This window comes from Haematobia irritans, chromosome 5, assembly GCF_050003625.1.
Source record: "Haematobia irritans isolate KBUSLIRL chromosome 5, ASM5000362v1, whole genome shotgun sequence".
Lineage (NCBI taxonomy): Eukaryota > Metazoa > Arthropoda > Insecta > Diptera > Muscidae > Haematobia > Haematobia irritans.
In genome coordinates, this window is record NC_134401.1 from 107,521,196 (window position 1) to 107,545,874 (window position 24,679).

Consider the following 24,679-nt stretch of genomic DNA (forward strand, 5'->3'; position numbering starts at 1 on the left):
AAAAAAATGATTGCAAATCAAAAAATACTCTGGTATTATAAAATCTATATTGTCTTACATACATATATAATAGTGCGTGTGCATACATACAATAATTGAAACATTTATTGTTATACGCTAATATCGTATTTATAAACATTCGCTAGCCTCGATTTCGATTCTTTGATCCAATTGATCCCAACACTCTATAGGAGGCAATAAGTTTTTTCTGCATTTCAAAAAAATCTATCGTAAAATTAAAGTCCATATTTCCAGCGTATATTGGGACAACTGCATCGGTTATAATCATGTTCGAAATGTTATACAAATTATTCTACAAAGAAACAAAGAGAGAGAGAGAAAGCGCATTATAAAGAGTGTTCGTCAGAGATGATAAATATTATTTTTGACATCAGCTTTTAAAACAAAAGGAAGTTTCTACATTTTGGTGAAGGCTTCCTTTTGCCTTATGAAGAAATCCTTCTTGAAAGAATCATGTAATTCATAAAGTTCTCGAATGAACCAATGTGTATATATATGTTCCATAGAAATAAAATTTTGATCAACATATTTGTAAAAATAAAATTTTGACAAAACTTTCCATAGGAATAAAATTTTGATAAAATTTCCTACAGAGATGAAATTTTGACAAAATTTTCTATAGAACTAAAATTTTTACAAATTTTTCTATAGAACTCAAATTTTGACAAAATTTTCTATAGAAATAAAACTTTTACAAAATTTCCTATAGAAATAAAATTTTGACAAAATTTTCTATAGAAATAAAATTTTGACAAATTATTCTATAAAAAGAAAATTTTGGCCAAATTTCCTAAAGAAATAAAATTTTTACAAGACTGCTATAGAAACAAAATTTTGCCAAAATTTTCTATAGAATAAAATTTTGACAAAATTTTCTATAGAATAAAATTTTGACAAAATTTTCTATAGAAATAAAATTTTGACAAAATTTTATATAACTAAAATTGTGACAACATTTTCTATAGAAATACAATTTTGACAAAATTTTCTATAGAACTAAAATGTTGGCAAAATTTTCTATCGAAATATAATTTTGACAAAATTTCCTAAAGAAATAAAATTTTTATTGTAAAAATTTTATTTCTTTTGGAAATTTTGTCAAAATTATATTTCTATGTTGACCAAATTTCCCAAAGAAATAAAATTTTTATAAAATTGCTATAGACATAAAATTTTGACAAAATTTTCTATAGAATAAAATTTGGACAAAATTTTCTATAGAAATAAAATTTTGACAAAATTTTGAATAAAACTTTTACAAAATTCTCTACAGAAATAAAATTTTTACAAAATTTACTCTAGGTATAACACTTTGACAAAATTTTCCATAGAAATAAAATTTTTGCAAAATTTTCTATAAAAATAAAATGTTAACAAAATTTTCTATAGGACACCAATTTTGACAAAATTGTCTACAGAAATAAAATTTTGACCAAATTTTCTATAGAAATAAAATTTTGATCAAATTTCCAAAATAAATAAAACTTTTACATAATTGCAATACAAATAAAATTTTTACAAAATTTTCTGTAGATCTAAAATATTGACAAAATTTTCTATAGAAATAAAATTTTGACAAAATTTCCTAAAAAAATAAAATTTTGACAATGTTTTCTATAGAAATAAAATTTTGGGAAAATTTCCTAAAAAAATTTTACTACATTTGCTATAGAAATAAATTTTGACAAAACTTTCTGCAAAAATAAAATAAGAATGAAATCTTGACAAAATTTTCTATATAAATAAAATTTTAGCACAATTTTCTATAAAAATAAAATTTTGACAAAATTTTCTATAGAAATAAAATTTTGACAAAATTTTCTATAGAAATAAAATTTTGACAATATTTTCTATAGAAATAAAATTTTGACAAAATTTTCTATGGAACTAAAATTTTTACCAAATATTTTGACAAACATTTCTATAGAAATACAATTTTGACAAAGTTTCCAATAGAAATAAAATTTTAACAGAACTTTCTACAGGAATCAAATGTTGACAAAATTTTCCATAGAAATAAAATTTTGACAAAATTGTCTAAAGAAATAAAATTTTGGCAAAATTTTCTAAGGAAATAAAATATTGACAAAATTTTCTATAGAAATAAAATTTTGACAAAATCTAATATAGAAAAAAATTTAACAAAATTTTCTATAGAAATACAATTGTGACAAAATTTTCTATAAAACTAAAATGTTGACAAAATTTTCTACAGAAACAAAATTTTGACATAATTTACTATAGAAATAAAATTATGACAAAATTTTCTATAAAACTAAAATTTTGTCAAAATTTGGTATAGAAATAAAATTTTGACAAAAATTTCTTCGGAAATAAAACTTTGACAAACATTTCTGTAAAAATAAAATTTTGACAAAACTTTCCAATGGAATACAATTTTGACAAAATATTCTATAGAAATAAAATTTTAGCAAAATTTTCTATAAAAATAAAATTTTAACAATAAAAATGATAAAATTATTTATAGAAATAAAATTGTGACAAGATTTTCTATAGAAATAAAATTTTGGCAAAACTTTTCTAGAAATAAAGTTTTGACAAAATTTTCTATAAAATTTTTGACTACATTTTCCAAAGAAAAAAATTTTTGACCAAATTTTCTCTAGAAATAAATTTTTACAAAATCTTCTACAGAAGTAAAATTTTGACAAAATTTTCAATAGAAAAAAATTTTGACCACATTTTCTATAGAAATAAAATTTTAGCAAAATTTTCTATAAAAATAAAATTTTAACAAAATTTTCGATAGGACACCAATTTTGACAAAATTTTTTATAGAAATAAAATTTTTACAAAATTTCATATAGAAATAAAGTAAAGAAAACTTTCTATAGAAATAAAATTTCGACCAAATTTTCTATAGAAATAAAATGTTGACCAAATTTTCTATAGAAATAAAATTTTTACAAAATTTTCTATCGAAATAAAATTTTGATAAAATTCTTTATAGAAATAAAATTTTGGCAAATTTTTTATAGAAATAAAATTTTGACAAAATTTCCTATAGAAATAAAATTTTGACTACATTTTCTATAGAAATAAAATTTTGACAAAATTTTCTATAGGAATAAATTTTTGACAAAATCTTCTATAGAAGTAAAATTTTGACAAAATTTTCTTAGAAAAAAAAATGTTGACCAAATTTTCTATAGTAATAAAATTTTAGCAAAATTTTCTATAGAAATAAAATTTTAACAAAATTTACTATAGGACTCCAATTTTGACAAAATTTTCTATAGAAATAAAATTTTTACAAAATTTCATATAGAAATAAAGTTATTACCAAACTTTCTATAGAAATAAAATTTTGACAAAATTTTCTATAGAAATAAAATTTTGCCAAAATTTTCTATAGAAATAAAATTTTGACCAAATTTTCTATAGAAATAAAATTTTGACAAAAATTTCTATGGAAATAAATCTTTGACAAAAATTTCTATGGAAATAAATCTTTGACAAACATTTTTGTAAAAATAAAATTTTGACAAAATTTTCTATAGGAATCAAATTTTGACAGAATTTTCTATTTTTGAGCGTGTTTCCCCTTTTTTTCATTCGTTTTGTTTTGTTATTGTTGGTTTTGTTCTTTAAGCATTGTTGTTTTTTTATTTTGGCAAAATTTTCTAAAGAAATAAAAAATTTTTTGACAAAATTTTCTAAATTTTGAACTAAAATTTTTACAAAATTGCCTATATAGATAAAATGTAGACAAAATTTCCTATAGAAATAAAATGTTGACTACATTTTCTATAGAAATAAAATTTTGACAAAATTTTCTATAGAAATACATTTTTGACAAAATCATCTTTGGAAGTAAAATTTTGACAAAATTTTCTATAGAAAAAAAATTTAGACCAAATTTGCTATAGAAATAAAATTTTATCAAAATTTTCTATAAAAATAAAATTTTAACAAAATTTTCTATAGGACTGCAATTTTGACAAAATTTTCTATAAAAATAAAATTTTTACAAAATTTCATATAGAAATAACATTTTGACAAAATTTGCTATAGAAATAAAATTTTGAAATTTTAAAACTTTGACAAACATTTCTGAAAAAATAAAATTTTGACGGAATTTTCTATAGGAATCAAATTTTGACAGAATTTGTTATAGGAATAAAATTTTGACAAAATTTTCCATAGAAATAAAATTTTGGCAAAATTGTCTATAGAAATAAAATTTTGACAAAATTTTTTGTAGAAATAAAAGTTTGACCAAATCTTCTATAGAAGTCAAATTTTTTATGAAAGTTAAATTTTGACAATTTTTCTATAGAAAAAAAAATTGACAAAATTTTCTATAGAAATAAAATTTTGACAAAATTTTCTATAGAAGTAAAATTATGGTTAAGGTTCGAGTCACGAAATAAATTCGCAACCATTACGTTTTCAGATCATGAACGCTGGTTGGGCTTTTGAGAGCGCATGGTGTTATTTAATCGTTGTCAGATTGACACCGTCTGTTCTCCGTTTGACACCACATGTGTATTAATTCACTTTCATGAACGGATCGTTTTGAAACATGTACGCCGTTCATGATTTGTTCTATGGGTGTTTGAGCTGAGATGTGATATATTTAGAATTTACCTCTTTTAATGGGCATGATATTGGTAGATTACTATTCCGCCGAAGTTCAATCAGGATAAATTGAATCAAAGGAACTCTTGATATAAAATGCAAGGCATCGCAAATTTTCAGTCGAAAATCAATCAGTTTAACAATGCGGTGACTCCTCGCTATGTTGTAGTAGATTCGTACCCAAGCATCAGCATTTCTCTCCAGTTGACGAATTAATTCAAAGCAGACACTAAAACTGTATCGATTTATAGCCAATTTATTAAAACTACAACTAGGTGGCTTTAGAAGATCAGGATAGGATGTATTACAGTCGACATTATGAAACGATATCTCGATTTGACGTTTGCCAGCCTAAATAATTATGAGACCCTGTAAGATTCCAATCAAATTTGCAGTACAAAATTTTACCTCATTCTTAACGATGAAAGCACACATTATCAATAAAATAGAGAACATTTTATAAAGTTCAAATGTCAATTTCATTGGGATTTTGGCAACTGATTTGATGTGCTCGACACAGAATGGATGACACGACTCAACAGAAATATAAAACAAATCGTATAACATTTATTAAAACACTTTTAACAAATTATTTGTTACTTATATTTTATCTATTTTGTTTCAATCTTAATCTTAATAGAACTTGAAAAAAAAACTTTTCAATTACGTGTTTATTTATATGCCCATTTTTGTTTTCACTTAAAACCTTAAATGAATTTTAAAAAGTATTAAATTTTTGAAGAAGTACTATCCCATGATACCACCAGCCCATAAATCGCACCAAACTGTGACATTTTTCGACAAACGACATTGTGCCAAAAATTAGGCTTTGTTGCTGAACAAAATTTTCCGCTAACAAAAGTCAGTTAAAATGAATATAATTTAGTAAATATGTATTTTATGTGAAATAAAGCTTTAAATTTTTTTCACATTTCAATGAAAAATGTTTCTTTGGTTCAAATTATATTTAGCGTTTTTCTGGTTATTTTTACCTTTTTTAAGCCAATTCTTGTCAAAATTTTGTTTCTGTAGAAAATTTTGTCAAAACTTTATTTTTATAAAATGTCAAAACTTTATTTTTATAAAAAATTTTGTAAAAATTTTATTTTTATAGAAAATTTTGTCAAAATTTTATTTCTATAGAAAATTTTGTCAAAATTTTATTTCTATAGAATTTTTTTTTATTTCTATTGAAAATTTTTTTTCAAATTTATTTCTGTAAAAAAATTTGTCAAAAATTTATTTCTGTAGAAAATTTTGTCAAAATCATATTTCTGTAAAAAATTTTGTCAAAATTTTATTTTTATAGAAAATTTTGCCAAAATTTTATTTCCACAGAAAATTTTGTCAATATTTTGTTTTTGTGAAAAATTTTGTCAAAATTTTATTTCTATAGAAAATTTTCTCAAAATTTTATTTCTATAGAAAATTTTGTCAAAATTTCATTTCTATAGAAAATTTTTGTCAAAATTTTATTTCTGTAGAAAATTTTGTCAACATTTTATTTCTGTAGTAAATTTTGTCAAAATTTTATTTCTATCGAAAATTTAGTCAAAATTTTATTTTTATAGAAAATTTTACGAAAATTTTATTTCTAAAGAAAATTTTGTTTCTGTGGAAAATTTTGTCAACTTTTTTTTCTATAGAAAATTTTGTCAACATTTTGTTTCTGTGGAAAATTTTGTCAAATTTTTTTTCTATAGAAAGTTTTGTCAAAATTTTATTTTTATAGAAATTTTTGGAAAAATGTTGGCAAAATTTTATTTCTGTAGAAAATTTTGTCAAATTTAAATTTCTGTAGAAAATTTTGTCAAAATTTTATTTTTATAGAAAATTTTACCAAAATTTTATTTCCATAGAAAATTTTGTCAAAATTTTATTTCTATAGAAAATTTTGTCAAAATTTTATTTCTATAGAAAATTTTGGAAAAATTTTGTCAAAATTTTATTTCAATAGATAATTTTGTCAAAATTTCATTTCTACAGAAAATGTTGGCAAAAATTTGTTTTTATAGAAAATTTTGTCAAAATTTTATTTGTATAGAAAATTTTGTCACAATTTTATTTATATAGAAAATTTTGTCAAAATTTTATTTATATAGAAAATTTTATTTCTATAGAAAATTTTGTCAAAACTTTATTTCTATAGAAAAATTTTGTCAAAACTGTATTTCTATAGAACATTTTTTTAAATTTTTATTTCTTTAGAAAATTTTCTCGAAATTTTTTTTCTATAGAAAATTTTACAAAAATTTTATTTCTAAAGAAAATTTTTGCAAAATATTGTTTCTGTGGAAAATTTTGTCAACATTTTTTTTTCTAAAGAAAATTTTGTTTCTGTGGAAAATTTTGTCAAAATTTTATTTATATAGAAAATTTTGTCAAAATTTTATTTATATAGAAAATTTTATTTCTATAGAAAATTTTGTCAAAACTTTATTTCTATAGAAAAATTTTGTCAAAACTGTATTTCTATAGAACATTTTTTTTTTAAATTTTATTTCTTTAGAAAATTTTCCCAAAATTTTTTTTTCTATAGAAAATTTTACGAAAATTTTATTTCTACAGAAAATTTTTTCAAAATTTTGTTTCTGTGGAAAATTTTGTCAACATTTTTTTTCTAAAGAAAATTTTGTCAAAATTTTGTTTCTGTGGAAAATTTTGTCAAATTTTTTTTCTATAGAAAATTTTGTCAAAATTTCATTTCTATAGAAAATGTTGGCAAAGTTTTATTTTTATAGAAAATTTTGTCTAAATTTTGTTTCTATAGAAAATTTTGTCACAATTTTATTTATATAGAAAATTTTGTCAAAATTTTATTTATATAGAAAATTTTATTTCTATAGAAAATTTTGGAAAAATTTTGTCTAAATTTTATTTCAATAGATAATTTTGTGAAAATTTCATTTCTATAGAAAATGTTGGCAAAATTTTATTTTTATAGAAAATTTTGACTAAATTTTGTTTCTATAGAAAATTTTGTCACAATTTTATTTATATAGAAAATTTTGTCAAAATTTTATTTATATAGAAAATTTTATTTCTATAGGAAATTTTGTCAAAACTTTATTTCTATAGAAAAATTTTGTCAAAACTGTATTTCTATAGAACATTTTTTTTTAAATTTTATTTCTTTAGAAAATTTTCCCAAAATTTTTTTTTCTATAGAAAATTTTACGAAAATTTTATTTCTACAGAAGATTTTTTCAAAATTTTGTTTCTGTGGAAAATTTTGTCAACATTTTTTTCTAAAGAAAATTTTGTCAAAGTTTTGTTTCTGTGGAAAATTTTGTCAAAAATTTTTTTCTATAGAAAATTTTGTCAAAATTTTATTTGTATAGAAAATTTTGGAAAAATGTTGGCAAAATTTAATTTTTATAGAAAATTTTGTCAAAATTTTGTTTCTATAGAAAATTTTGTCAAAATTTTATTTCTAAAGAAAATTTTGTCAAAATTTTATTTCTATAGAAATTTTAGGAAAAATTTTGTCAAATTTTATTTCAATAGATAATTTTGTCAAAATTTCATTACTATAGAAAATGTTGGCAAAAATTTGTTTCTATAGAAAATTTTGTCAAAATTTTGTTTCTATAGAAAATTTTGTCAAAATTTTAATTTCATAGAAAATTTTGTCAAAACTTTATTTGTATAGAAAATTTTGTCAACATTTTATTTGTATAGAAAATTTTGTCAACATTTTATTTGTATAGAAAATTTTGTCAAAATTTTTTTAATATAGAAAATTTTGTCAAAATTTTATTTATATAGACAATTTTATCAAAATTTTATTTGTATAGAAAATTTTGTCACAATTTTATTTATATAGAAAATTTTGTCAAAATTTTATTTATATAGAAAATTTTATTTCTATAGAAAATTTTGTCAAAACTTTATTTCTATAGAAAAATTTTGTCAAAACTGTATTTCTATAGAACATTTTTTTAAAATTTTATTTCTTTAGAAAATTTTCTCGACATTTTTTTTCTATAGAAAATTTTACGAAAATTTTATTTCTAAAGAAAATTTTTGCAAAATATTGTTTCTGTGGAAAATTTTGTCAACATTTTTTTTCTAAAGAAAATTTTGTTTCTGTGGAAAATTTTGTCAAAATTTTATTTATATAGAAAATTTTGTCAAAATTTTATTTATATAGAAAATTTTATTTCTATAGAAAATTTTGTCAAAACTTTATTTCTATAGAAAAATTTTGTCAAAACTGTATTTCTATAGAACATTTTTTTTTAAATTTTATTGCTTTAGAAAATTTTCCCAAAATTTTTTTTCTATAGAAAATTTTACGAAAATTTTATTTCTACAGAAAATTTTTTCAAAATTTTGTTTCTGTGGAAAATTTTGTCAACATTTTTTTTTTTAAAGAAAATTTTGTCAAAATTTTGTTTCTGTGGAAAATTTTGTCAAATTTTTTTTTCTATAGAAAATTTTGTCAAAATTTCATTTCTATAGAAAATGTTGGCAAAGTTTTATTTTTATAGAAAATTTTGTCTAAATTTTGTTTCTATAGAAAATTTTGTCACAATTTTATTTATATAGAAAATTTTGTCAAAATTTTATTTATATAGAAAATTTTATTTCTATAGGAAATTTTGTCAAAATTTTATTTCTATAGAAAATTTTGGAAAAATTTTGTCTAAATTTTATTTCAATAGATAATTTTGTCAAAATTTCATTTCTATAGAAAATGTTGGCAAAATTTTATTTTTATAGAAAATTTTGTCTAAATTTTGTTTCTATAGAAAATTTTGTCACAATTTTATTTATATAGAAAATTTTGTCAAAATTTTATTTATATAGAAAATTTTATTTCTATAGGAAATTTTGTCAAAACTTTATTTCTATAGAAAAATTTTGTCAAAACTGTATTTCTATAGAACATTTTTTTTTTAAATTTTATTTCTTTAGAAAATTTTCCCAAAATTTTTTTTTCTATAGAAAATTTTACGAAAATTTTATTTCTACAGAAGATTTTTTCAAAATTTTATTTCTGTGGAAAATTTTGTCAACATTTTTTTCTAAAGAAAATTTTGTCAAAATTTTGTTTCTGTGGAAAATTTTGTCAAAATTTTTTTTCTATAGAAAATTTTGTCAAAATTTTATTTGTATAGAAAATTTTGGAAAAATGTTGGCAAAATTTTATTTTTATAGAAAATTTTGTCAAAATTTTGTTTCTATAGAAAATTTTGTCAAAATTTTATTTCTAAAGAAAATTTTGTCAAAATTTTATTTCTATAGAAATTTTAGGAAAAATTTTGTCAAATTTTATTTCAATAGATAATTTTGTCAAAATTTCATTACTATAGAAAATGTTGGCAAAAATTTGTTTCTATAGAAAATTTTGTCAAAATTTTGTTTCTATAGAAAATTTTGTCAAAATTTTAATTTCATAGAAAATTTTGTCAAAACTTTATTTGTATAGAAAATTTTGTCAAAATTTTATTTGTATAGAAAATTTTGTCAACATTTTATTTGTATAGAAAATTTTGTCAAAATTTTTTTAATATAGAAAATTTTGTCAAAATTTTATTTATATAGACAATTTTATCAAAATTTTATTTCTATAGAAAATTGTGTCAAAATTTTATTGCTATAGAAAATGTTGTCACAATTTTATTTCTATAGAAAATTTTTCTCAAAAAATATATAGAAAATGTCTTGAACATTTTTTTCCTAGAGAAAATTTTGCCAATCGATGACAATTAACAATTTATTGGATGGATATCTTCATTATTGAGCCAAAAAATAAATGTGTTTTTTTCTGTGTATGGACATAGCAATTTTGTTAGATCTTTTTCCATCATTTCACGCCATGTCTGACATTATCTTTGCATTAGTTGATAAATGTTTTTAAATAAAATAAATTAAATCTATTTATAAATATTAAATTTTTCGGATGCGTTAAGAGAGTCTAAATTTAAATTTACCCCGCTTCGATTCAATGGAGTCCGAATATTTACTTAAATTTTGCAACAGAGTAAAGCTTCTAGTAAACTTAGATCCAGTCATAGTCGTAGATTGGATTTCTTTTGGGGGGAGGGTTAATGTGACTAAACACTTTTGTGACGGAAACTGTGAAACATTTTAACCATACTCACATCCATACTTATATAGGAATTTTTACCATGAGTGAACAAAAAGTTTTCCTAAAATCACCCCAAAGTCATTTATCGTAATGTTCTTGAAACAAATTGGCTATAAGTCGGTGAAGTCTCTCTCCCGGTTCCGAAGATTTTGTCCATACACTAATTATTTTGGTATTTATTGCGTGCCAAAGAAGCACAGAATGGAAATGAGGATTCCTTTTAGTAACAATTCCCTTTAAATTTCGTGTCTTGGGTTCCTGATTTTTGGAAACAAATTTTAATTCACTCGTTTTTTAGCATGTAAGAACGTGTTAACGTAAACTAAGATTTCCAAATTCACACTCGACATCAAATAAAAATTGTGCTTATTGCAAATAAAAAAACGTCTTTGAAATAAAACATTAAAAACCATTTCCTATTTTTGAACGCTTATAGATAAGATACAAAAGTTTAAAAATTTTTAAAGGATATTTTTTGAAGAGTTTTTTCTGAATTATTTCCGTCCAGTTGGCCTTGGTCAAACTTTTCTCTTTTTTTCTATCGAAAAAAATTTTTAAAAATAAAATTTTTACTAAATTTTCTATAGAAATAAATTTTTACAAAATTTTCTATAGAAATAAAATTTTTACAAAATTTTCTATAGAAATAAAATTTTGCCAAAATTTTTTATAGAAATAAAATTTTCCCGAAATTTTTTATAGAAATAAAATATTGCCAAAATTTTTTATAGAAATAAAATTTTTACAAAATTTTTTATAGAAATAAAATTTTGGCAAAAATTTCTATAGAAATAAAATTTAAAACAAAAAACTTCTAAAGAATTAAAATTAATTCTAAAGAATTAAATTTTCTATTGAAATAAATTTTTACAAAATTTTCTATAGAAATAAAATTTTTACAAAATTTTTTATAGAAATAAAATTTTGCCAAAATTTTTTATAGAAATAAAATTTTTTCAAAATTTTTTATAGAAATAAAATTTTGCCAAAAATTTTTATAAAAATAAAATTTTGCCAAAAATTTCTATAGAAATAAAATTTTAACAAAATCTTCTAAAGAATTAAAATGTTGACAAAGTTTTCTATAGAAATACAAGTTTGACAAAATTTTCTATATAAGTAAAATTTTTACAAAATTTTCCATAGAAATAAAATTTTGACAAAATTTTTTTATAGAAATAAAATTTTGACAAAATTTTTTTATAGAAATAAAATGTTGGCAAAATTTTTTATAGAAATAAAATTTTCTAAAAAATCCTCTATAGAAATAAAATTTTGACAAAATTTTCTGTAGGAATAAAATTTAACCAAAATTTTTTATAGAAGTAAAATTTTGAAAAAAAATGTCTATAGAAATAAAATTTTGACAAAAATTTTTTATATAAACAAAATGTTGATAAAATATATAGAAATAAAATTTTGACCAAATTTTCTATAGAAATAAAATTTTGACAACATTTTCTGTAGAAATAAAATTGTGCCAAAAATGTTTATAGAAATAAAATTTTGACAAAATTTTCTATATAAGTAAAATTTTGACAAAATTTTCTGTAGAAAAAAATTGACAAAATTTTATATAGAAATAAAATTTTGACAAAGTTTTCTATAGAAATACATGTTCGACAAAATTTTCTGTATAAGTAAAATTTTGACAAAATTTTCTATAGGCAGTAGCCGACTATCAAACCCTTTTTCGGGAGGTTCAAGTGTAGTTCACGTTGGGTTGAGTGAATTACCCGAATTTATTCTGATAATTGGTTGATAGTTTTGCTGCAAGTAGAGGATGCTGATGAGGAATGTGGTAATTCCGAAACAGCTGTACATCCAACCATCTTGCAGTCTATAGGGCTTTGCCCAAATAAATTTGACAAGCATACTTTTCCTCTGTTGGTTAAGCTACACTTGTAGTTTAGTCAATGCATGGCTTTAAGCTGAGATCAAAAAAAGAAACAACAATAACGAAAAAAAATGTTGACAAAATTTTATATAGAAATGAAATTTTGACAAAGTTTTCTATAGAAATACAAGTTTGACAAAATTTTCTGTATAAGTAAAATTTTGACAAAATCTTCTAAAGAAATAAACTTTTGACAAAATTTTCTATAGAAATAAAATAAAATTTTGACAAAGTTTTCTATAGAAATACAAGTTTGACAACATTTTCTATATGAGTAAAATTTTGACAAAATTTTCAAAAAACAAATTTTGACAAAATTTTATATAGAAATAAAATTTTGACAAAGTTTTCTATAGAAATACATGTGTGACAAAATGTTCTATAGAAATGAAATTTTGACAAAATCTTCTAAAGAAATAACATTTTTACAAAATTTTCTATAGAAATAAAATTTTAACAAAATTTTCTAGAGAAATAAAATTTTGACCAAATTTTCTATAGAAATAAAATTTTATCAAAATTTTATATTGAAATAAAATTTTGACAAATATTTCTATAGAAATACAAGTTTGACAAAATTTTCTACACTGTTAGAAAAATAGGGTTTTCATATGTTCCGATATAAACAAAATGTGTTTCGGGCACAATTTTAAAACACAATATATTTAAGTGCAAACATGTAATGTTCCTAAACTAACACTAAATGTTTGGGACATCTATGTTAATATGTTAGAATATATTATGTTTGTGGCATGAATGTTTCATAAAAATCATATGTGTGAATGCAAACATATATATATTTACAAATTTCGACTAAACATACATATGTTGTGATATTTTATTCAAAGCGACAGAGAGAGAGAGAGTATAGAGAAAGAAATAGAGATGGAAACCGGGAGAGTTGACAAAAGATATCAACATAACAGCGAAAGAATCAAAAGAGAACAATTTCTGTGAAACCGCTTGTATGTTGTTTCGGAAAATTGTTTTATGATAAGGCCAAAAATTTTATATGCCTAAGCCTAAATATTATTTAATTTGAATAAAGAGAATAGACATTCGGAACCAAGAGAATAGACATTTGAAAAACAAACAGCATATATTTTCGCCTTGAGAGCACCATTTTATGTATGTGTGGACATGTATTTTGTTTATCATTTTGGCATTATGGGCACAATTTTTTTCTTGGTTCATTAAAAGAAATCAGGGGTCTTCATAAAAATAACGAAAGGGCACTATACTCTTTTTAGAGTTGGGACAGTAAAATGAAATAAGGAGGAAATAGTGAAAAATTACACAGTAAAATGTATAAAAACAAAGTTTAGTTCCTCTTTATCAATAAGTAGTCCACGAGGAGTTGACGGACACCTTCAAATATAAAAGCGGGCATGAAATTCGAGTTTTGCAGCTAAAACAATTTAGAAAGTTTATTTTCTTTAAAATGAATTATTAAAGAAAAATAAAAGGCATTTTAGAGCGACGGTGTTAAATGCCTGGTGACTATAACAGCTACGTAATCCAGTGGATAGTGTGTTGGCTTACAAACTGTATGGTGCTCGGTTCGATTCTCCGTGCAGGCGAAAGGTAAAATTTAAAAAATTTATAAAAGTGAATAATTTCTTCAACATTATTTGTATTACAGAAAAAGGTGCCAAGAACTAAAATATTTTGTGGATGTGAAAATTACGAGTATGTTAGGCAATGAGGACAATCGTCTTTGGGAAAAATTCATCCAAGCATATAATATTTTTGGGCTCAAAATACTTCCAAACATATAATATGTTCACATAAAACAAACGTATTAATGTTTCGGCAGTATCCAATAATATATGTGCTTCCTGCAAAATATGTTTGGAACATATGTTAAAAAAGCGATTTTTTTGAGGGTGTATATAAGTAAAGTTTTGACAAAATTTTCTATATAAGTAAAATTTTGACAAAATTTTCTATATAAGTAAAGTTTTGACAAAATTTTCTATATAAGTAAAATTTTGACAACATTTTCTATAGAAATAAAATTTTGTCAATATTTTCTATAGAAATAACATTTTGACAAATTTTTCTATAGAAATCAAATTTTGACAAAATAAGATTTGTTGGAAAAATGTTCTCACTATGGTGGTAGATTTTTGTTTGGCTCGGGCGGCAACAATGAAAACAAACATTATATCAGCGAAATGCGTTTTCTATGCTTTGCCATTTTTTGTACTCACCGCAATATTTTTACAATACAATATTTACCTACACTGTTAGAAAAATATGTTTTTCATATGTTCCGATATAAACAAAATGTGTTTCGGACACAATTTTTAAACACAATATATTTAAGTGCCAACATGTAATGTTCCTAAACTAACACTAAATGTTTGGGACACATATGTTAATATGTTAAAATATATTATGTTTGGGGTATGAATGTTTCATAAAAATAATATGTGTGAATGTAAACATATATAAATTTACAAATTTCGAGCAAACATATATATGTTTACAATTTCTGTGAAATGGTTGTATGTTGTTTCGGAAAACTGATTTATGATAAGGCCAAAAATTGTATATGCTTAAGTCTAAATATTATTTAATTTGAATATTAGAATGAGACATTCGGAACCAAGAGCATAGAGATTTGAAAAAAAAACAGCATGTGTTTTCACCTTGAGAGGAGAATTTTATGTATGTGGGGACTGTAAATTTTTAATAACCCACATTTCGAAGTTTCATTATAACAATTTAATATAGTATAAATGACTAAATTGCAAAAAAAAAATTGGTTCGGTCGGAGCAGGAATTGAACCCACGACCCTTTGCATGCACGGCAGACATGCTAACCACTGCTCCACGTGGCCAACAAATGTATGTTTCTTTTAAATAATGTTATGTTTGCATGGGCTCGTGGGCGCTGCAAAGTATGCTATATAAATGTAACTTGTAACGATAATTGTCTACTGGTGACTATAACTACTACGTAGCCCAGTGGATAGTGTGTTGGCTTACAAACTGTATGGGCCTCGGTTCGATTCTCCGCCCAGGCGAAATTAAAAAAAAAAAATTATAAAATTGAATAATTTCTTCAACATTATTTGTATTACAGAAAAAGGTGCCAAGAACTAAAAATTTCGTGGAAGTGAAAATTATTTGAGGGAATGATCACAATCTTCTTTGGGGAAAATTCTTCCAAGCATATAATTTTTTGGGCTCAAAATGCTTCCAAACATATAATATGTTCACATAAAACAAACATATTAATATTTCGGCAGTATCCAATAATATATGTGCTTCCTGCAAAATATGTTTGGAACATATGTTAAAGAAGCGATTTTTTTTTGAGGGTGTACAAGTAAACACAATTAATACCATATATTTTCCATAATTTCACCAACATTTAAATATTACATATAGTTTAGATTTTATATGAATATTTAGAATATTCTGGGCCTCTCTTACGCTAGCCATTTTTTTGACTTGGGAATGATAGATCCAGTTACTTTATAAGTTCCAATTAATTGTGTGTTTTCGTAAAAGTCCAGAGTTACATTAAAATCAAAAAATCCAGCATAGATTGGTACAATTGTATCAGTTAAAATCATATTAGTAATGTTGTGCATGTAATTCTGATAGAGAAAAAGAAAAACACAATTTAAAAAATTTTAAATCAATATTAAATAGTAATTGATTAATCGGTGTCGCGTTAGGATATCCTAATGATGAGTCACAAAATTGTTCTTGGATGACCCAATGTTTAGTGAATCACGAGAGTTTTCGTTAGTTAGGAGTTTTTTTTTGTCTAGACTCAGGAAATTATTTTGAGCCAGTGGACATCATGTGATCATCTCATCTAACTAAAAAATACAGTGCGTGTTTCACACAGAGTGATAATGCAGAGTATAAAATCAGATTGCAACTTACTCCTCTTATGGGACATTTAAGTGGGAAATTACTGCATCGTCGTACTTCATTCAAAATTTCTCTGGCCACTGGCAATGCACGAACCATGCTCATGATATCACAATATTTCACCTTCATATCAATAAAATTCACAGTTCTTTTGCTCTTTGGCACACGATATGGAACTCTTATCCAAATTTCTCCGTTTGGTTTTAAGGTACGATGTAATTGAAACCAAACATTGAAACTATATCTGCTAATGTTCAGTCGTTTTACAGTGCATTCCATCAACTTGATGATATTCGGCTTGGCAATATCGCAAGCAACATTGTGAATTTCTACAGTGTATGGTCGTGTGACACACTAGAAAATAGGAGAAAGATATTTAATATTAAATTTGACAATCGAAAGTCGGTTCTCACCTGAATTCTATTCACCAAAATCCAAATCAATAATAGGATTATGAAAATTTTATTCAACATTTGTAGTGACTTTACCCCGGATTTTAGGCGCATGAAAAACCCAAATGTGATCAAAGGAAAGGTTGTATTGTTTAATAATAAATATTCGATATATAGTTTAATTTTTATGTAATTATTTTTTTCCAATTTAATAGCTTTTTTTCGATCTTTAAATCAAGTAAATGGTATACAATAGCCATTAAGATAAGAATCATTCCAAAAATAAATGAATTGTAAAAAGGAAGTGAAATTGTCATTAAAATTTTTGATGCTTTTGATTGATTTTGCTCAATAGTTAATTGGAACTCAATCGGCCAAAATTTGGTTATGCACTGAAAAAAAAACATACTCGGTTCCAAAGATTTTGTCTTTACTTTAAAAAATTTGGTATTGATTCCGAGCCAAAGAAGCGGAGAATACAAGTAAGGATACTTTTAAGACACAATTCTCTTTTAAATTTAGGTTTTGTGTACTTGCTTCTAAGAAGCAAATTTTAATTTTTCGCTTTCTCAGCTTTTTTTCTTCATATGCTATCAAAGTCCTTTAAAAACGAGTTAACGGCAACTTTATTTTCCAAATTAGGACTCGACTTCCAGTATAAATTATGCTATGTTTGAAGTAAAAAACTTCTTTAAAATAAAGTTTTGAAAAACATGTCCTATATTTGAACGATTTTTTGCTTTGTAGTCAAGATGCAAAAAGACAACAAATTTAAAGACAATTTCATTAAATTTAAAGAATTTTTCTGAATTATTAAAGTCAAGTTGACCTTAACCTATAAATTTTTTCTTTCATGTTAAGATGCCCATTTTTAAGTCAAATCACTTAATTATAAAGACAATACGACTTCATTGAAAAGTTTATCGACTTTTGGACAAGGAAAATAACTTTATTTTAGAGAAATGCGTCTTCTATGCTAAGCAAAATTTGTATTCGTATTTTAAAGACATGAAATCTTTGACCTCACGACACTATTTTTTTCAGTGTGATTAAAATAAATATGATTTTATTTGCAATTTAAAACAAAGCAACCAATTGGAAAATGACAATTTTTTTTCAAACGTTTTGAGAATTTATTCGGAAAAATTTTAACAGACTCGAAGAATTGTCTAACACTACACTGAAAAAATATTTACGTGATATTAAAGATTACGCAACCAAAATTTTAGGATGCGCAATTTACAAAATATTAAGGACATAATTCTTTAAAATAATGAAATTTTAATTAAAATATATTAGGTCGAAAACCTATGTTGTTAGCACCTATATTTCCTGTTTATTTTCATAATTCATTATGAGTGTAAATATATAAATAGATAAATTAATTAATTAATTAAAATAAAGTTCATAATCTTTGCTTCAAAGTATTTATACCCTGCGCCACACTGTGGAACAGGGTATTATAAGTTAGTGCATATGTTTGTAACACCCAGAAGGAGACGAGATAGACACATGGTGTCTTTGGCAATAATGCTCAGGGTGGGTCCCTGAGTCGATATAACCATGTCCGTCTGTCCGTCCGTCCGTCTGTCTGTGAACACATTTTTGTGATCAAAGTCTAGTTCGCAATTTAAGTCCAATCGCCTTCAAATTTGGCACATGTTCCTAATTTGGGTCAGAATAGAACCCTATTGATTTTGGAAGAAATCGGTTCAGATTTAGATATAGCTCCCATATATATCTTTCGCCCGATATGCACTAATATGGACCCAGCAGCCAGAGTTTTATACCGATTAGCTTGAAATTTTGTACAAACATAATACTTAGTCGTATAGTCAAGTGTGCAAAATTTGATTGAAATCGGTTCACATTTAGATATAGCTCCCATATATATTTTCGCCCGATATGGACTAAAATGGTCCTAAAAGCCAGAGTTTTGGCCCAATTTGGTTGAAATTTTGCACAGGGAGTATATTTAGCATTATAGCTATGCGTGCCAAATTTGGTTGAAATCGGTTATATATCTTTCGCCCGATATGGACTTATGTGGCCCCAGAAGCCAGAGTTTTGGCCTAATTTGGTTGAAATTTTGCACTAGGAGTACAATTAGTAATATAGTCATGTGTGCCAAATTTGATTGAAATCGGTTCAGATTTAGATATAGCTCCTATATATATATATATGTTTTTCTGATTTCGACAAAAATGGTCCAAATACCAACATTTTCCTTGTTAAATCGCCACTGCTTAGTCGAAAAGTTGTAAAAATTACTCTAATTTTCCTAAACTTCTAATACATATATATCGAGCGATAAATCATAAATAAAGTTTTGCGAAGTTTCCTTAAAATTGCTTAAATGTTTCCCATATTTTTTTACTAAAATTTTGTTCCACACTAGTGCATTAGCCAACTTAAATTTTGAGTCTATAGATTTTGTAAAAGTCTATCAAATTCTGTCCAAATCGAGTGATATTTAAATGTATGTATTTGGGACAAACCTTTATATATAGCACCCAACACATTTGACGGAGTTGATATAATATCGAAAATGTGGATCTACAGAGTGGTGCAGGGTATAATATAGTCGGCACCGCCCGACTTTAGACTTTCCTTACTTGTTTTTTATTAAATTTAGCATACAAATTTTGGAATTTTACGTCCCTCCATTAAGCCGCCTGTCTTCGAACTAAGACAATTTTTTTTAAAGTAAAGAAACATGTTTTTTATTAAAAAAAAAAACATCCTTAAAGCAACTTAAATATTGAGTCTTCAGATTTAAGACAAAAAAGATTCAAATAAGGGCTAAAACTTATTTTGAGGATTTTGTATATTTCTTTTAAGGTTTTTTGGTCAAACAAACTTTTCTCTGTTTTTCTATTGAAATAAAATTGTGACAAAATTTTCTAAAATTTTTTATACAAATAAAATTTTGCCGAAACTTGTTATAGAAATAAAATTTTATAAAAAATCTTCTATACACTGAAAAAAATATTGTCGTGAGGTCAAAGATTTCATGTCTTTAAAATACGAATGCAAATTTTGCTTAGCATAGAAGACACATTTCTCTAATATAAAGTTTTTTACTTGTCCAAAAGTCGATAAACTTTTCAATGAAGTCGTATTGTCCTTATAATTAAGTGATTTCACTTAAAAATTGGTATCATAACATGAAAGAAAAAATGTTTGGGCTAAAGTCAACTTGACTTTAATAATTCAGAAAAATTTTTTAAATTTAATGAAATTGTCTTTAAGTTTGTTGTCTTTTTGCATCTTGACTACAAAGCAAAAAATCTTTCACAAATAGGACATGTTTTTCAACACTTTATTTTAAAGACGTTTTTTACTTGAAACATAGCATAATTTCTACTGGAAGTCGAGTCTTAATATGTAAAATAAATTTGTCGTTAACTCGTTTTTAAAGGACTTTGATGGCATATGAAGAAAAAATGCCGAAAAAGCGAAAAATTAAAATTTGCTTCCTAGAAGCAAGTACGCAAAACCCAAATTTAAAAGAGAATTGTGTCTTAAAAGTATCCTTACTTGTATTCTCCGCTTCTTTGGCTCGAAATCAATACCAAATTTTTTAAAGTAAAGACAAAATCTTTGGAACCGGGCATGCTTTTTTTTCAGTGTAGAAATAAAATTTTGACAAAATTTTCTGTAGAAATAAAATTAAGCCAAAATTAGAAATAAAATTTTGAAAAAAATGTCTATAGAAATAAAATTTTGACAAAAATTTTTTATAGAAATAAAATGTTTGTTGTTTTGATCTCAGCTTTAAAACCATTGTGTTGACTAAACTACAAGAGTAGCTTAACCAACAGAGGAAAAGGATGTTTGTCAAATTTATTTGGGCAAAGCCTTATAGACTGCAAGATGGTTGGATGGACGCACGTTTCGGAATTACCACATTCCTCATCAGCATCCTCTACTTGTAGCAAAACTATCAACCAATTATCAGAATAAATTCAGGCAGTTCACTAATAAAATTTTGCGAAAATTTTCTGTTGAAATAAAATTTTGCCAAAATTTTTTATATAAATAAAATTTTGCCAAAATTTTTTATATAAATAAAATTTTGCCAAAATTTTTTATATAAATAAAATTTTGTCAAAATTTTCTATAGAAATATTTCCTGTTTATTTTCATTGTTCATAATGATTGTAGATATATAAATTAATTAATTAAAATAAAGTTTATAATCATTGCTTCAAACTATTTGTATACCCTCCACCATTGGATTGGGGGGGGGGGGTATATTAACTTTGTCATTCCGTTTGTAACATAAAGTATATATGTTCTGGGTCTTGGTTCTGGGTCGATCTAAGCATGTCCGACCGTGCATCCGTCTGTTGAAATCACGCTAACTTCCGAACGAAAGCTATCGACTTGAAACTTGGCCTAAGTAGTTGTTATTGATGTAGGTCGGATGGTATTGGCAATGGGCCATATTGGCCGTTTTACGTATAGCCCCCATATAAACCGATCCCCCGATTTGGCTTGCGGAGCCTCTAAAAGAAGCAAATTTCATCCGATCCGGCTGAAATTTGGTACATGGTGTTAGTATATGGTATCTAACAACCATGCAAAAAATGGTCCACATCGGTACATAATTAAATATAGCCCCCATATAAACTGATCCCCCGATTTGGCTTGCAGAGCCTCTACGAGAAACAATCTTCATACGATCCGGCTAAAATTTGGTACATGGTGTTATTATATGGTCTCTAACAACCATGCAAAAATTGGTCCATATCGGTCCATAATTATATATAGCCCCCATATAAACCGATCCACAGATTTGGCTTGCAGAGCCTGAAAAAGAAGCAAATTTCATCCGATCCGCCTGAAATTTGGTACATGGTGTTAGTATATGGTATCTAACAACCATGCAAAAAATGGTCCACATCGGTACATAATTAAATATAGCCCCCATATAAACTGATCTCCCGATTTGGCTTGCAGAGCCTCTACGAGAAACAATCTTCATACGATCCGGCTAAAATTTGGTACATGGTGTTATTATATGGTCTCTAACAACCATGCAAAAATTGGTCCATATCGGTCCATAATTATATATAGCCCCCATATAAACCGATCCACAGATTTGGCTTGCAGAGCTTGAAAAAGAAGCAAATTTCATCCGATCCGCCTGAAATTTGGTACATGATGTTGGTATTTGGTCTCTAACAACCATGAAAAAATTGGTCCACACCGGTTCATAATTATACATAGCCCCCATATAAACTGATCCCCAGATTTGGGTTGCGAAGTCTCCAAGAGAAGCAAATTTCATCCAATCCGGTTGTAATTTGGAACATGGTGTTAGCATATGATCTTTAACAACCGTGCCAGAATTTGTCCATATCGGTCCATAATTATATATAGCCCCCATATAAAACGTTCTCCAGATTTGACCTTCGGAGCCTCTTGGAGGAGCAAAATTCATTCGATCTGGTTCAAATTTGGAACGTGGTGTTAGTATATGGCCCCTAACAACCATACCAAAATTGGTCCATATCGGAAAAAAATATTGTCGTGAGGTCAAAGATTTCATGTCTTTAAAAGAAAAAATGTTTGGGCTAAGGTCAACTTGACTTTAATAATTCAGAAAAATTCTTTAAATTTAATGAAATTGACTTTAAATTTGTTGTATTTCTGCATCTTGACTACAAAGAAAAAATCGTTCAAATATAGGACATGTTTTTCAACACTTTAATTTAAAGACGTTTTTACTTGAAACAAGGCAAAATTTCAACTGGAAGTCGAGTCTTAATTTGGAAAATAAAGTTGCCATTACCTCGTTTTTAAAGGACTTTCATAGCATATGAAGAAAAAAAGCTGAAAAAGCGAAAAATTAAAATTTGCTTCCTACAAGCAAGTACACAAAACCCAAATTTAAATTCTCTTTTTTGTGTCTTAAAAGTATCCTTACTTGTATTCTCCGCTTCTTTGGCTCGGAATCAATACCAAATTTTTTAAAGTGAAGACAAAATCTTTGGAACCGAGTATGCTTTTTTTTCAGCCGATCTCCAATCACACAAAAATTGGTCCATATCGGTTCATAATCATGGTTGCCACTCGAGCCAAAAATAATCTACCCAAATTTTATTTCTATAGAAAATTTTGTCAAAATTTTATTTCTATAGAAAATTTTGTTAAAATTTTATTCGGTTCATAATCAAATTTTCATCATTGTCAAAGTTTTATTTCTATAGAAAATTTTGTCAAAATTTTATTTCTATAGAAAATTTTGTTAAAATTTTTTTCGGTTCATAATCATGGTTGCCACTCGAGCCAAAAATAATCTACCAAGATTTTATTTTATTTCTGTAAAAATTTTTGTCAAAATTTTCTTTCTATAGAAAATTTTGTCAAAATTTTATTTCTATAGAAAATTTTGTGAAAATTTTATTTCTATAGAAAATTTTGTTAAATTTTTTTTTTTTATTTTATTCTGTAGAAAATTATATATTTTTATTTTATTTCTGTAGAAAATTTTGTCAAAATTTTATGCCTACAGAAAATTTTGTCAAACTGAATTACATACGTATTTGATCGATCGTTTTTGATTTAATATATACCACGTACGGACTTACATACAATTTAGAAGACGGTGTTAGGAGGTTTTAAGATACCTTGCCATCGGCAAGCGTTACCGCAACTTAAGTAATTCGATTGTGGATGGCAGTGTTAGAAGAAGTTTCTACGCTGGCATTTGTTTATACGTGAATACCTTTATTAACATACCGCGAAAAGAAAATGAAAATTCGATATATGAGATCTGAATCCTAATTTTAATTTTTTTGATCCTAGATTTAAGGCCAGATATGTCGCTACAAAATGTCTTTATTGTAAAGAAGCCGCATCTTTGGCTCGGAATCAATACCAAAATCCTTAAGAGAAGATCAAAATCTTTGGATCCAAGTAAACTTTTTTTTTTTTTTGAGTGTATGAGCAGCTTTGGATGCTCGATTACTTCATGCAATTCAATTCATTAAATCTTATCTGCGAAATCATTTTTTTTTTCTACGAATTTCGATTATTAGCTGACTCGCTTATTAACGATCTTCTAGGCCAATCATTCCAAAATTTAATTCATCAGAATTGTGTTGACGATTGTTGATGATTCCTTAGGGCGCAAAAAAACTAAAGTAACAAATAACGCATTGACATTGCGTTGGCTAGCCTTGTTTCCATCTGCTCTTCAGCTTATCAAGCGTTTTATTTGTCATTCGATGAGTTTTTGATTTCAAGATGGAAATATGGTCCCCTACTTAGCCAGTTTTATTACTGCTGCTGATGTTGACATGGTGTTTTTGTTTATTTATTGGATTGGATTTAATTAAACAAAAACTAAAACAAAACAGAAAAAAATCATGGAGAATAAAAAAAACCCAATTTCAAGAAGCACAATTGCAATGTCGTCGAAACGCCATGATTTTATATGACAGCAGTGCTGGAGTCATGCATGAATAGTGGAGTTACCACATATCATGGTCGGTAATGATTCACCCCAAAACAAACAGCAAACTACCGTAAATTACGTTGATATTCACTCTCCTCGATTGTATCATAGATTTTGGATGTTGTGGTGACATTTGAATAATAAAAATTGATTTTTTTTTTATTATTGTATTTTATTAATCATCCATTCCATACATCTATTCTTTGGACATTTCACTTCTAAAGATTTATATCATGTACGCAAGACATTTGTGCTACATTTTGGATTTTGTATAAGATTCACATTGAATGCGTAATTGCATGTAGTCT

The 24,679-nt window shown here is 25.1% G+C and overlaps 3 protein-coding genes across 5 annotated transcripts in view; 1 reads left to right on the forward strand and 2 right to left on the reverse strand.

Moving 5' to 3' along the window:
- The window catches only part of Dg (Dystroglycan), a 765,125-nt gene that overhangs the window by 445,494 nt on the left and 294,952 nt on the right, over positions 1-24,679 (forward strand). The gene's annotated exons all lie outside the window — the stretch shown is intronic.
- LOC142239983 (uncharacterized) lies at positions 143-5,058 on the reverse strand. The gene is made up of 3 exons (XM_075311709.1): positions 5,032-5,058; positions 4,633-4,974; positions 143-313 (listed from the first exon to the last, which is right to left on the reverse strand). The coding sequence occupies exons 1-3, from the start codon at positions 5,056-5,058 to the stop codon at positions 143-145; spliced, it is 540 nt and encodes a 179-aa protein (XP_075167824.1).
- LOC142239984 (uncharacterized) lies at positions 16,058-24,215 on the reverse strand. The gene is made up of 4 exons (XM_075311710.1): positions 24,181-24,215; positions 16,925-16,931; positions 16,524-16,865; positions 16,058-16,228 (listed from the first exon to the last, which is right to left on the reverse strand). The coding sequence occupies exons 1-4, from the start codon at positions 24,213-24,215 to the stop codon at positions 16,058-16,060; spliced, it is 555 nt and encodes a 184-aa protein (XP_075167825.1).